This window comes from Tyto alba, unplaced genomic scaffold (genome assembly GCF_018691265.1).
Source record: "Tyto alba isolate M040663 unplaced genomic scaffold, T.alba_DEE_v4.0 Super-Scaffold_8, whole genome shotgun sequence".
Taxonomy (NCBI): Eukaryota; Metazoa; Chordata; class Aves; order Strigiformes; family Tytonidae; genus Tyto; species Tyto alba.
The window spans coordinates 12,043,904-12,057,183 of NW_024881329.1; the positions used below are offsets into that span (position 1 = coordinate 12,043,904).

The 13,280-nt window shown below is 41.3% G+C and overlaps 1 protein-coding gene across 1 annotated transcript; it reads right to left on the minus strand.

The window, feature by feature from the left end:
* Nucleotides 1–2,129: 2,129 nt before the first annotated feature.
* On the minus strand, nt 2,130–11,446 carry DEPDC7 (DEP domain containing 7). The gene is made up of 9 exons (XM_033006762.2): nt 11,343–11,446; nt 8,493–8,880; nt 6,384–6,514; nt 5,301–5,490; nt 4,282–4,496; nt 3,136–3,278; nt 2,810–2,935; nt 2,631–2,709; nt 2,130–2,443 (listed from the first exon to the last, which is right to left on the minus strand). Exons 1-9 carry the CDS (start codon nt 11,413–11,415, stop codon nt 2,229–2,231), a joined length of 1,560 nt encoding a protein of 519 aa, XP_032862653.2. The 5' UTR covers nt 11,416–11,446; the 3' UTR covers nt 2,130–2,228.
* Between the last annotated feature and the right edge of the window lie 1,834 nt (nt 11,447–13,280).

Below are 13,280 nucleotides of genomic sequence, written 5' to 3' on the forward strand. Positions count from 1 at the left end.
GAGGGGGAGTAGGGCACCATCCACCCTCTTCTGTACCACGGGTGTAAGAATAACCCTCAATGTTGTGGCGCACCGCCGCTTTTTTTTTTTTTTTTTTGGGGTGGGGGGGGTGCCTCTGTGTAGCAAACACGGAGCAGGCCCCTACAGCCGGGCCAGAGCAAGAGCTGCAACCTCCAGGCCACCCCTTGACTGACGCAGATAAATAGGTGTCTGCCCCTATCGCACTGTGCTTATTTAGATTAAATCCACCTAGCAGCCAGGAAAAGAAGCCATGGCTGCTTGTTGCTGGGGCATATTCACTTACAGACACCTTATCCAGCTCCCACTGACCGTCAGTCCCTTCCATGAAACATGAATCTTCGGTAGTGTTGGATGATCTGTATCACACCCAGGCAGAGGAAAGGCTGCTCTGGCCCTGCCCGGGACCCACCAGCAACCACACCTGAACATCGCTCCTGGTTCTTCTCTGCAGATTGCTTCTCAGCAGCCTGAGAGCAAGCTTGGCAAAACGGCCAACCCCTGACTCACAGTGCAGCACTACCTGTAATTCAGAACTCATGCTACAGCAGGCACTGCCCAGAGGCAGGAACAAGTTTTCAAGATAGAAATCTCATTCTCTTAGCAGAGATGTTACAGCACATCAAATCAGGAGTTAGAAAAGGAATCTAGTTATGATGAACAGGCAACTGATGCAGCACCCAAAGTAACTTAAGAAAAGTATGATCAGAAATCCTAAGAATGAGGAACTGCCTTTTGACCCCCACATATTAAAGTGTGAGTTAAGCAAATATTTATGAGAACGTGCATTTATAATTAAATGTTTTCAGTTAAAACTAAGAACTACCAAAAAAATAACAACTGAAGAGTTATATTTCCCCACATACAGAGTATTAGTTTTCAAGAACTGATTATCTTTCAGAAGTCCTCTCTAGCTGACTAGAATAAGCCTCTTAAACATTTGTCTTCATTCCTCCCTCAGAATACAGTAACACATTGTCCTATTGCACACCAAGTCATCATTTCGTTTTGAGAAAGTACTCCAGACAAGCAATAACCAGTGGCAAGACACCACTAATGACTGAAGAGTTATTTAGTGATACATTACAGAGTAGTATCTCAAATAGGATTATGTTCCTACAAACACATGTAGTGAGCTGTTTGTGACAGTTATTAGCACTTTTTTATGATTACATTACCTTTGATCCCAATTAAACTAGCTTTTTACCCCAAAAATAAAGGAGAACAGAGCTCTATTGACACAGTATATGGAACAAAATTTGTTATTTCTTGCAGTAGTAACTGTAATGAAGTTTTGCTGGCATCATCCCAAAGATAACTCCACAAGAGTCAAAATTAGATCTCTGATCATGCTGTACATTCTCCTATTTCCAATTGCCTGTGTTGCACAGCTTGGGATTTCCACTGTAGACTAGGCATAGATATATACAGCCATAAGAAAACCCAAAGGCCTCTCATTTGTTCCCGCTCTTTTCTAATCACAGCTGGTGACATCAGTAAGCCTTACAGACAAAGCAAATCACAGCAGGGATGAAGATAACTAGCCATAAACAGCATGTTCTATGGCAACCAAAGCCAGACTGACTTAAAAGTCCAGAATATCCCTACCATCCCAGGAGAGTCAATGGGAGTTCAGGGCACAAACTAGGATTCATCTGGGAGAAAGTCACCTTCCCTGGTAGTTCCTGATTACGGTGCCATATTACTTAGAACAGTAACTTGTCATATACATACACAGTATAGTTAGCTGGCAAGCTTGAGGAAAAGCTGTGGAATATCAAGCAGATGATGTTATTCAGCTCTGTCAATTACACAGCAAGTCAAAGATCAGTGCCACATGACAGTCACATAATGCAAGGCCAATTAGAAAAAATGTTCAACATGAAATTCAGTGCTGGGGCAAAAGGCAGCAGAGATCTTGTTCATGGAGAGGTGTTTCCCATCTCAGAAATTTTGATACTTGAATAGAGGGAGTCAGACTTGTCTGCAGATGAGGAAAAGGAAGGATTATTTTGGTTCTACAGCAATGAAGAATGAGTAAAGCTAAACTGTAAGTACAGGCTAAACTCAGGTACCATTGGCTTCTGTAATAATTGTATAAATTCCATCCATTTCAACAAAATAATTTTATTAGATACATGAATACAAAAGATTTACAAATATATTAGTGTTTCCAATACTGGAGTATAGAAAGTAATCTACATTTGAAGTCAAACACACATATTAGTAACTCTGTCTCCAAAATACTGCATAAAAATACTTGGATTACTACTGTGAAACTGACCTAGCAGTCTCTTTCTCTCTTTGTCAGAGAGATTTGAATCTTCGTCAATAGCTTTCAGTAGAGATAATAGCTCATCTTTTGTGGTCTTTTCTGTATTGGAGCGATACTCTCTTTCATCAAGTTTTTGGCAAAAGGTATAGCCTAAAAGGAAACACAAGACATTCAGATAGTTAACACCACATTCAATCACCCTCAAAATTCTACAGACCCATCTTCCTTTAGAGTCAAATTAGTCATCATTACAGCAAGTCTTTTCGCATCATCTCAGTCCCTTCTATTTCTCATTTGGGTGCATGACAAGAATAAAAATTTCAGTTTAAACTGTTACCTGTTATCTTACTAGGATCTTGCCCTTTCTGCAAAGCCACCAGTTTATTGCTGACCATCTTATGCAGTGTCCCTGGGATCTTGAATAGAAAAATAAGACAATGAAACAGCAGCTTAGAAAAAGGCAATTCTGCATAAGCATACAAGATAACAAAAACCTGGTAATTTTCTAGCTCTTACCTTTAACACATCTTTTTGGTGATCTACAAGGAACAAGATCAGGAGGTCAGTTTTCCCTCTGGATAAGGTTTTATTGTTGATAATAGCTTTAGAGAAAGTTCTTTTCACAACCATCCTGTTGTCACTCTAAAGAAAAGTGTGAAATAATGACCAGAAGAGGAGAATTAGTCTCCCCCTTTAAGAAGGGCATTGCCTTTGTTCTTCTAGTCATTGTTTTTCCTGTAGTCACATATTTAAGCTACAAATGCTTTTTCTGATACGTATCTGGGACTTCTAGATTTCAGTAAATGTAAAGCAACATGTAACAGTTATGTGTACACATTTACCTCCTTCTGTAGTTTGAGCTCAGAATTATGTGCTGCCACAGCCATGAAGTACAGTAGTCTTCTGAACTCCTCCCTGACTTGGCTGTCTAGAAGTTTCAAATAGAGCTGAAGAGCTTCTAAAGATTGCTCCATCTTCCCATTCACTGAGGAGAGACAAAGGTATCTCTTGCCATATTTATTTAAATAAATGTTACAATAAACCACCTAAATTAGCCACTGAACAGATGTTCATCTCTCTAAATAGAACTGGTCAAACAAAGCAATTCATTCTCACAAAAATTTCTCACAGGCTGAGGAGAAAGCTGTTTGCATACGGTCTGAGAACAGTCCACACCCAGGCTTTTAGCTGGATATTTAAGAAAGCTCACTTTCAATTAAGTTCAATTACAGGTCAGCCATCTTGAATGGAATGCGAAATACTTAAAGTAAAATGATTCTGTTAAGAAAATGAATGACTTCTTGATGTGGAAATAAAGAAGTGGGAGCTTGATGAATTAATTGCAAACCATTTTGTTGAGCTTTGCTAAGTTTTAATTGTCCTTACTATGCAGAATACTCATTTTAGATGTCTGAATTATTTAAGTGAGGTTAGTTGTGCTAGTATCTTCCCTTTATCATGTAGGGAGGAAGAATGGGATATAAATGCAAAAATATTCCCACCAACATGGAACAAGAAAAATAATCAAGGCAGCGTAGGATGAAAATTCAGGAAAACAAGGATGAGATTAAGTTAATTGATGACTAAAACATCAGAAGCTTTCTAAAATGCTGTCTAAATGTAAAATTTAAGAAACGCACATTTCTGTGGAAAAGAAGAGAGAGTTGTGAATGGGGTACAAAGCTTCCACACAGCTTTAAGTTTAGATGTTATGGCCTAAATATTTAATATTAGGCCACATTTAATTTCCATGGATATTAACCACTTCCAAATTATAGCACTCTGGTTTCACTGCCATTCTACATATACCTGAACAAAAACTACAGAACCGTGTATAGTCAGGACCAAAATTTCAAAGCAGTCTTAATGACTAGAAGTTTAAAAAAAACTTGCAGAAGTCAACCTTCAAGCTTGGCTGCTGTAATAAATACTCCGTTTGTCAGTACATATACCACATAAGTTTAGAAGCACAGCTTTATTTTACTTACCTAATAGTTCTGCAATTCCTGAATGAATTTCAGATGCATAGCTTAACAGCGGCTCCTTTTTTTGGCTGTAGTATCTACCAATATTTTCAAACAGCAGTAGTTTCCATGTATCTGCTTTATCTGGTTGATCAGGCAGATTTCTGCTAATATCCACCACCATATGATCTGGAAGATATTCTAAGCAATCTATTGCTGCTGAGAGCCATTCATCTGTTCTAGAAGACAGAACAGTTTAACTTTGTAGCATTACTTACTGATGCCTTTCAGAGTTGGTTGCACTGTTTTTCACAGAAAGCAGGTAGACTGGTTTCTCAATAACAGTGAAAACTGCATGTGTAAGTACTTAAATACGTTAGAAATTGACAAAAAAAAAAAAAGACAACACTTCTGCTGGCACACTCAGGCAGATCATAGCCATATACCTCTTTGTTATGTATTTAATCAAGATGAAGAATTAGTAACCCACACAGGTAAATAGTCACAAGCAGTTAAATCTGAAGTTAGTGATGTCCTCTGCTGTTAGACAAGGACATAAATATTGCTAGGTAAACAGAAACATGAACCTTGATCTGATTCAGATTAGTAAAAGTTTTTCTGACAATATTTTTTGCTGTATTTATATATAGTTTCAGGCTCAGCATTCTTGGCTTTTTTAGTATAGTAGGAGAAACAAAACTACTCCCTCACAAGGAAAAAATGTCAAGATGATAGCAAAACACTTTTTTCTTCCCTCAATGCAGCAAGGAATTTCCCCTCTGAATACTATTAAATATTATAACTGCATTCAAAAACTCATCCAGTGTTCAGCAGAAATTGTCTCAGCTGCTTCTGGCTTAGAGCTTAGTAACTGTTATTCACCAGTTTTTCCAGTCAAGTCTAACAGGGAGAAAAGTACCTCCTTGCATCCTTTCTGCAGTACTAGAGACCACTACATTTCTACCCAAAGAGCAACTGTGCTTTACATTCCTATGACAGCAGAAAGTTTTTCAAAGTTGTAAAGGTGAGCGATGAACACTTACTGTGAGTCACTGAAAGCCTTGAGAATCTCTCTGTCTAGGTAGTTACTTGTGATGACATATCCAGTTCCCTTCCTTGGTTGTGGAAGCTGAGGTCTGATCTCTTGGTGCTCAAGTAAAGACTCAAGGAGCGGAAGGTCCACAAGCTGCAGCAGACGAGCAATTGTTTGTTCTTGCCATACTTCATTAATAACTAGGGAGGTTGAAATACACAAGGCACATGGAGATTCAGGGTGTGCAATGAGAAACATTATGAAAAAGACAACTCCCCTTCCTACCATCAGTCCTAACAAATTAATTTTTCCAAAGTAAAGATTTACAGTAGTGGAGAGTGTGGCCCTTATCAGCTTTAAGTGCCTTTTATCACTGCAAAAGGCAAAAATTAGTCATTTGTTTAGTTAACTACAGTTGTCAGAGAACTGCTTTTCTGATAAGTCTGAAGTGCCTTACGTTCTTTGTGCTCCATTTTGCAAGCAATATTTGTTCTAGATAAAGAATTTTTTTAAAAAGTGTAACAGTGACACTATCCTTATCACAGCTTCAACAATTATGATTTGGCCTGAGTTTTGAGAGTTTCAAGGCTGCATTAGCATTTTTAACCAAAGGAAAAAGCCCATTAGATCATAGTTTAGTCAGAGAGGAGACATGAATAGTCAAGAACAGTTTCACACAATACTGAAGGAGTCCCAGATGGTGCAGATACACAGTTAAGAAGATAGGGAAGAGTTTTAGTTAACAGTAGACTACTGGCCATGATTAAGTCAAGCACAGCAGCAGTGCAGGTAATTGAATATTACGAAGAGTGTTCTTAAATCAAGCTCTATACAATTGTGTATTCTTCTCCACAAAATTCAAGAGTGATTTATTTCAAATAGAGATAATGGGTCCTGTCTGATTAAATAAAAAGGTAAAAAGCATGCCTGCAAAAAATACAATTTACCTTTGCTATGACATGATGTTCAAAACAAAATATTATGAGAGTCACTTTGACTGCCTCCCCAATCTAACAGGCATAAGCCTTTCCAGTCCCACAGTTGTCATCTTCCTTCTCCCATAAACAAGTGACCGAGACATTATCTGGCTTACCTCGGCGGGACAAACTATCAGAGATGTTTATTTGAGGGGTATTTGCAGGCCTCAAACTCAGGTTTTCCCAGAGATCCTCCAAGCTTTCTGGCTTGACAGGAGTAGAGTGAAACAACATGCTCTTCTCATGTCTGAGATTAAAAAGCAGGTTTTATATATAGTTATATCCACATATATATGGATAACCAAACATGTAATGTAACATATAGATATGGAAAAACTGACTGAAATTATATAATGTTTTCTTTATATAAGTGTTTATATAACCTTCTCCCCTGACCAACACTTTCTCCATCCAAGTTGCACAGAAGAATGCATGATACCTTAAGAAATTATTTGTGTGCAACAGTATCATGCAAGCACATAGTTCCTTCTCTTGGAATTGTCACAGCCAGCATCAGCAAGCCACCTCAATTACCACAGAGAAAATTTAGGAAAAGGAAATGGTTAAGGAGGGGAAATTATTTCTAAAAAACCCAAACAAAATTCCCCCCTCAGAAATTCCAGAGTTTTAAGATATTATTCCTGATGGTGAAGCAAGTACAAAAATTAAGAGATGTTCTTGAAAAACGTAGAAGGTAGTTGCTCCGTAGCAACACCATCCTAAAGTTACACAGCTTGTTCATGCCATCAACTAATGGAAGGCTTCAGAAACCTGTCACCCACTCCTGTGGGTTAGCTGTTTCTTCTCATAACTGCTTTCATGCACTATCAAGTAGATAGCATAACAACTCCAGCCACAAGATTACTACCTCCAAGCATATTTGTTTAATTTCCATTTCTACAGCTTCTTTGTTTTAGGGCACTGTAAAATCCTTTTGATGTTCACTATCTTTGCTATGTATGTGACAAGCTGTGTGTATCAACAGATCTGATCCTTTCACTAAATGAAGAAATGTAATCCAATGGATCTGTATCCTGCCCAGAAGAAATACACCTTCATTCTTACTAATAGAACATGAAGCCTTGTTTCATGACTGTCCAATATATTTTAAGTCTTGCTTTAACAGCCCTTGTGATGAATATATTTAAATATCACATTTTATTGAAGTGTTTTTAATTTCTCATTAATTCTCTTTCCAAATAAAGACTTAGGACAGTTTGCTTTGGCACAGAACCAGAGCTAGTTGAGGCAAGGGGTGGGGGGGAAGGAAAAGGTAGGGGGGGAAAGGACAAAGGAGCTATCCATTTTTAACTTCTGCTTCTAGAGTTTTATGATCAGTTAGGTTGATGTACTGAAGTTCACAGTTGCTACCCTCATGATCACATCAATCACATAGTATTGACGTAAAAAGAAAATATCATATCTGCTATTTTCAAAAGCGTGTATTGCTAAAACTATTGCAGTAACTACATGAATGTAGTTTCTTGTAAGAATATGTCAGAATATGTTCAAAGATGAACACTTGAGAAAAACTGTTTATGGGAAGTTATTTGGCAAAGTGTCAACTACATAGCAGTGCATTCTGTTTTGTGATGGTTTGGCTGGTACCAGAGTTTTCTTTGCCCATTCCTAAAGAGACAGGGAAACAAAACCTCACCATTGCACTTCCCTCTGGTTCTATGATGGCATGCAACAGCATAACAGCCTGATACGTAGCCTAGGAACAAGTCACACATGCATGAAGAAACAGCTGAAAACATTTCAAAAAGCTGAATTTGAACTGCAGGAAAGCTAGGATGATGAAAGAAGAAAACAATTTTTTAATCTGTTTTTTCCTTAAAAACTGGATGGATCACTGGCTTATGCCAGAGCTAGGTGTGCAGTGACTCAAGACTGTTCCATTGCATTAGCCTGTTTGATGCACCTGAATTCCAGTTGGTTATATTGGTTTAGAGCCCAACAGATCAGTATCTAACACACTTAATTTCTGCCTTCCTACCCACCTCCCCCCAAGGCACTGTGATAACAGACCTAAAAAACAAGTAAGTGAATGATTTACTCACTTCAAATTGCTGTTTCCTACCTATCTTCCACCCACAGACATCTGTACAGTATCTACTTTCTTCACCTCCAGGTTCTGTAACTGTACAACAGTTTTCCCTTCTCTCCCCCAGAACACATAATATTTTCTTATTGTAAAAAATTTCTTATCTCCACGTACTAACCTTTGTGGTGTACACTGCTGGTAATCTTTATCAAGTTCTGTTTGGTTTGAAACATTTGTGAATCTGTAGAGGCTACTGCTACTGTCTTCAAATACAGACCGTTTGTCTTTTCCAAAGACCCTAGTTGAAACAGCCTCAAATACTTTGTAATCCATAAGCGCTTGACACACACGCACTATTTTAGCACGGGAAATATCAACATCCCCAAAATACTTGTTTTGCAGAAGATGGGCAAAGACAACATCCACCGCATCGGAACCAATAAAACAGTCATGATAGCACTTCAGGTTCTGGCGCCGCTTTTTCACTTCCACTTGAGTTTGAAGTGCATTGATAATGCTGCTCCAGACATACGTTGCTCCAAATGGTTTCTGTGCCAAGCTAAAGCCTAAGAACAGAGAAAGCATAGAGACTGAATTCATGCTGCAATTAGAAAAGAACTGCCCCCTTTAGGGCTGCTAGCTTTCATGATTCTTGTAAGGTTTTAAAAACCTTTGAGACTACCAGTTTGGCTTGGGTTGCTCATGTATTAACATTTTGCTACTTTCTTAGCAAGTCTGTCTGCCTTATACCAATGTATCTCACTCTGGTGGCTGCTCACACCCCATTAGCCTGAAGCTTTGCAACCAGGACTTTCTACTTCTTCAGCCTGTCACTCTGACACTACCCTTTTGCGTGCTCCTCCATCACCCAATGGCTACACTTGCAGAACCTACTCCTAAGCACACATGTTCCCACAACCAGGAACTAGCTGTACGTACTTTTAACTCCCCAGTTCCTCTACTAACACTGAGAAAACTATACAGCTGGGTAGGGAAGAGGGAAGCAGATGTGAAGAGACACATCAGAATCTTGTTTCCTCCAGGATTTGTGCACACACACAAGCTACCTAGTACCAGTGCTTAACATACCACTAACAACATCAAGAAGTCTCGAGACACCACTCACTCAACACTGTGTGGGGTGCCACACAACAGCCTTCTACCACCACAGCTCTAACCGAGACTTAAGCTCTGTGTACTCAATTCACTTCCTTGAGCCAACCAGTCTTCCCTCCCCCAGTAAAGCCACTGAACTATTACTCATTTACCAGTCTGATTAAGAATAGCATGCTAGCAACTAACAGTTTGACCAGAGGCTAGACTCAGCCTCCACAATGACTTAAAAAAATGCAGAATATACTTATAAAGTTTGCAGGTGGCACTTATCTGGGAAGAGTTGCAGCCACCAGAGAGGTTGGAATTAGAATATATGCTTCTCAGTAAATCAGATGAATAATTTATTGATAGAGAAAGCAGAGGAAGATGGGAGAAATCAAAAGCTGAAGGACAAAATACGGAATGAGGAGTTGGCAGCAATCCTACAGAAAGCCATCTGGGGTTATGACAGACCTCAAACCAAATGAATTAACAGTGTGATGCAGTGTTTAAAAAAAAAAAAAAAAAAACAACAACATGCAACTCATTCTGGAACATATTACCATGAACATTTTCCACAGAGATGCAAGAGGTATGGTATTTTTTCTGTTTAGTCTGAAGTTGCATTAGAGAACTGTATTCCAATTCCAGGAACCAGAATTTCCAGCTGATCTCCATTTAACACGGCATCCAGAAATTAGCATATTGGCAGGGGGAAGGGGCCAGGGGGAAGTTGGGGGGCAGTAAAGATTAAAAAAAAAAAAAGAAAAAGAAGCAGGGCACTTAATAGCATTTGAATGCTCTAACACTGTTATAAAGGACAGCAGTCCTTCAGAGCGTTTATCAAATAGACACATGCTTACAGAAAAAATTTATATGGGGGGGGGGGGGGAAGGCACTTTTTAATACAAGGCATTGAACCAGACTACATATAAACCTTCCAAAAATCTCCAGTTTCCAAAGCTTTAAAAGTACATGACAGACAAAGCACACACTTGATAATACTTCAACCTGATGACACCTTCAGGTAAGCAGAACAATCAAAACAGAATACAGAATTTCCTTCCAGCGCTACATTTTGATAGCAGACTAGCCTGTTTGGAAGGAAAAAAGAAAAAAAAAAAACAAAACAAAAAAAAAAAAAAAAACAAAAAAAAAAAAAAAAAACAAAAAAACCAAACACACACAAAAAAAAACCACAACAACAAACCCAACACCACCAAGCATACACCGACGCTGGTTTCTGTTGCTAAAATAGATATCAACACATATCACTTACAATAATTCTATTAACCCCTGCTTTATCACATCTTCCTTACAAACACACCCAAAGTCTTTTAGGGGAAGTGGTATTAAAAGTGGCATTAAGTACTAAAGTTACAAGGTTTTATGAAGTTAAGGTGCTCAAAATGAAGAAAAAAACCACCAGAAATTGTTCTCAACAAGCGACCTTTAGCCCTTTACGTTGCGTTAACAAGACACCGGCCTTTTAAGTCGCCTCAGGACAGCCACAGCCGCCCGAGCCTCCCCGCCGCCGCCCGCAGCCCCGCGGGCACCTGGCAGCCCCCCGGGTCCCCGCAGCCCCCGCCAAGCGTTAGCCAAGCCGCGCACGGCGGCGGCGGCCGAGCTCGGTGCGGGGCAGCAGCGGGGCAGGCACGAAGCCCGGACGGGGCCTCCCGGGCGGAAACACCTCCCTCCACCGGCGGAGAGCGGCCAACTTTCAAACCTCTGCGGAGCCGGGAAAGGCGCCGGCACGGAACTCCCGGCGGCCAGGGGCCAGGCGCGGAGCGGGACGGCCCCGCTCCCCTCAAGCCCGCGGCGGGGCATACCCACCCCGCTCCGCCTCGCCTCACCAGCTGCCCCCGCCGAGCCCGGGCTGAGGGCGCAGCGCCCGCTGGCCCGCTTCCCGCCAGCCCCGCTCCCCGCCCCGTACCCGGCGGCCTGGCGGCGGGGCTGCAGACACCGCTGAGGCTCAAAGCCGCCACCTTCTCCCGCACCGTGGCCATGCCCGGCAACCGCTCCGCGCACTGCCGCGCCGCCCGCCGCCCGGCGGCTGAGGTAGCACGCCGAGGGGCGGGGCCGCCGCGCCCGCGTCCGTTCCCATTGGTCAGGCCCGGGGCCGCCGCGCCTGCGCCCACCCCCCATTGGTCGGGCCCCGGTTCGGGGGCGGGGCGCGCGCGGCGGCGGCGGTTGAACGGCGGCCCGCGTGCCGCCGGGCTGCCGAAGGCTCGGCGCGAGGCGGCAGCGCCTCAAAGCAGCCGGCGACGGCTCGGGTGGCGCTGAGAAATCCGGCCGCGCCGCCTCCTCCGGAGGGCCTGCGGTGTCAGAAAAAGCAACGAAATTCCGCCGGGACACCCCTCTCCGGAGCGGTGGCCGGGCCCCGCCGCCAACCGGGCCCAGCCTGGCCCGCGGGCAGGCAGGTTTATGTGATTTCGTTTCCGTGAATGTGAACACCAGCAGGATCCGCGAACAGGGACTGCCTTCTGCGGGAAGGGGAGAAAAGGCAGCAAACAGCTTGTGTTTACCAGCGTTACGGTTCTGGTGCGAGAAAGTACCGCTGCTCCCACCTGGGTAACAGCTCTCTCCGCACCGAAACACCTGAGTGGCAAAATCCTTGATGCTTCCTACAGCAATGCAAATGCTATCCCGACTTCCTAGCAATAGGATATATAACCCTGTTGTTAGAGCACAGAATGCCAAATTCTCCCCGTATTTACTGTGTGATTTTAAAAAATCAATTCCATCAGCTCTATTTCTTTAAATTAACCTGAGAATAGGCCTCATACATGACCGCGGATGAACAATTAAAGTGTTCTTGCTTGTTACCAGGGCATATGTCTTGAACAACCGCATATGGTTGAAATTTTCCTCTGATGTCTTATATGGGCTGTTGTTTATTAAACCAGTAGGCATTTTTTTACTGGAATCAATAATAAACTCACTTTCAGGGTAATAAAAGTTTCTTCTACTGTCTGCAGGAAACTGCGGAGAGAACCAACATAATTTTCAACTCAGTATGGAGTATTGTGATGATTCTTAATCAATGAAAGTGTATTAGAACAAAAAAAAAAAATCAATCATATTTTTGGACTGATTTTAATAGAAGCAGGCACAAAGCCAAACTGATCTCCATGATATGCAAACTCAGAAGTATATAATACACATTAAAGACCAAATAACATAGATACTACAAGTGACTGAAGAATTTGCTTTGAGTTCTCAGCCTGTTGATGGCAGTTTTGCAAAACAAAACCCCGTGTGAAACTTCAGCCTGTTCTACAATGAGTTCCGTGCAAGCAGGTGTAAAGTGCAGGCTGGATGCTATCAACTGAAGCTCAGGTTAGCCTTCTATTTATCCTTATCTGTCACACTTAAAGGTAGGGCATTGTAAATTTGTTCATCATATACAAATGAATAAACAATGGACTTCACTTGAAGCAGTGAAAAATTGGTGCAGGGAACTAGATACCACAGACTGAAGGCAAACAAACATTTCTTCAGATTTCATTGCCAGAGCAATAGAGTATTTAATAATAGAGTTCCAAGAGTGGAAGTTCCTGTTAAGTTTTTCAGATAAAGAAGTCTTAAGTTTCAGAGCTTAAGCCCAGAGGAAAAGGCATCTATTCACACTGTAGCAAAATGCTAGCCTTTGAAAATGAAAGTTCATATTGTTTTTCAACAATAGGAAGTAACAAACAGAGATTTCTTTCTTGGAGGAAGAATGGAATTTGTTAAAAAAAAAAAAAAAAAAACCAAAAAAACCCCAGTTCTGACTCACAGGTATCTGTTGTGACAATTGCCATTAAGAACCTAATAATAAAGAAAATATATATATATAATGAATGGGTCAATGAGGATTTCCACGATGCAT

Bases quoted from the DNA above. Each gene is read 5' to 3' on its own strand.
- DEPDC7 (XM_033006762.2), bottom strand. From the start codon at position 11,415: ATGGCCACGGTGCGGGAGAAGGTGGCGGCTTTGAGCCTCAGCGGTGTC. The intron at 5,491-6,383 runs GTAAGCCAGATA...CAACCTCCCTAG, and splicing joins TGATAGTTTGTCCCGCCGAG to TTATTAATGAAGTATGGCAA. The intron at 2,710-2,809 runs GTAAGAGCTAGA...TTTCTATTCAAG, and splicing joins ACCAAAAAGATGTGTTAAAG to ATCCCAGGGACACTGCATAA.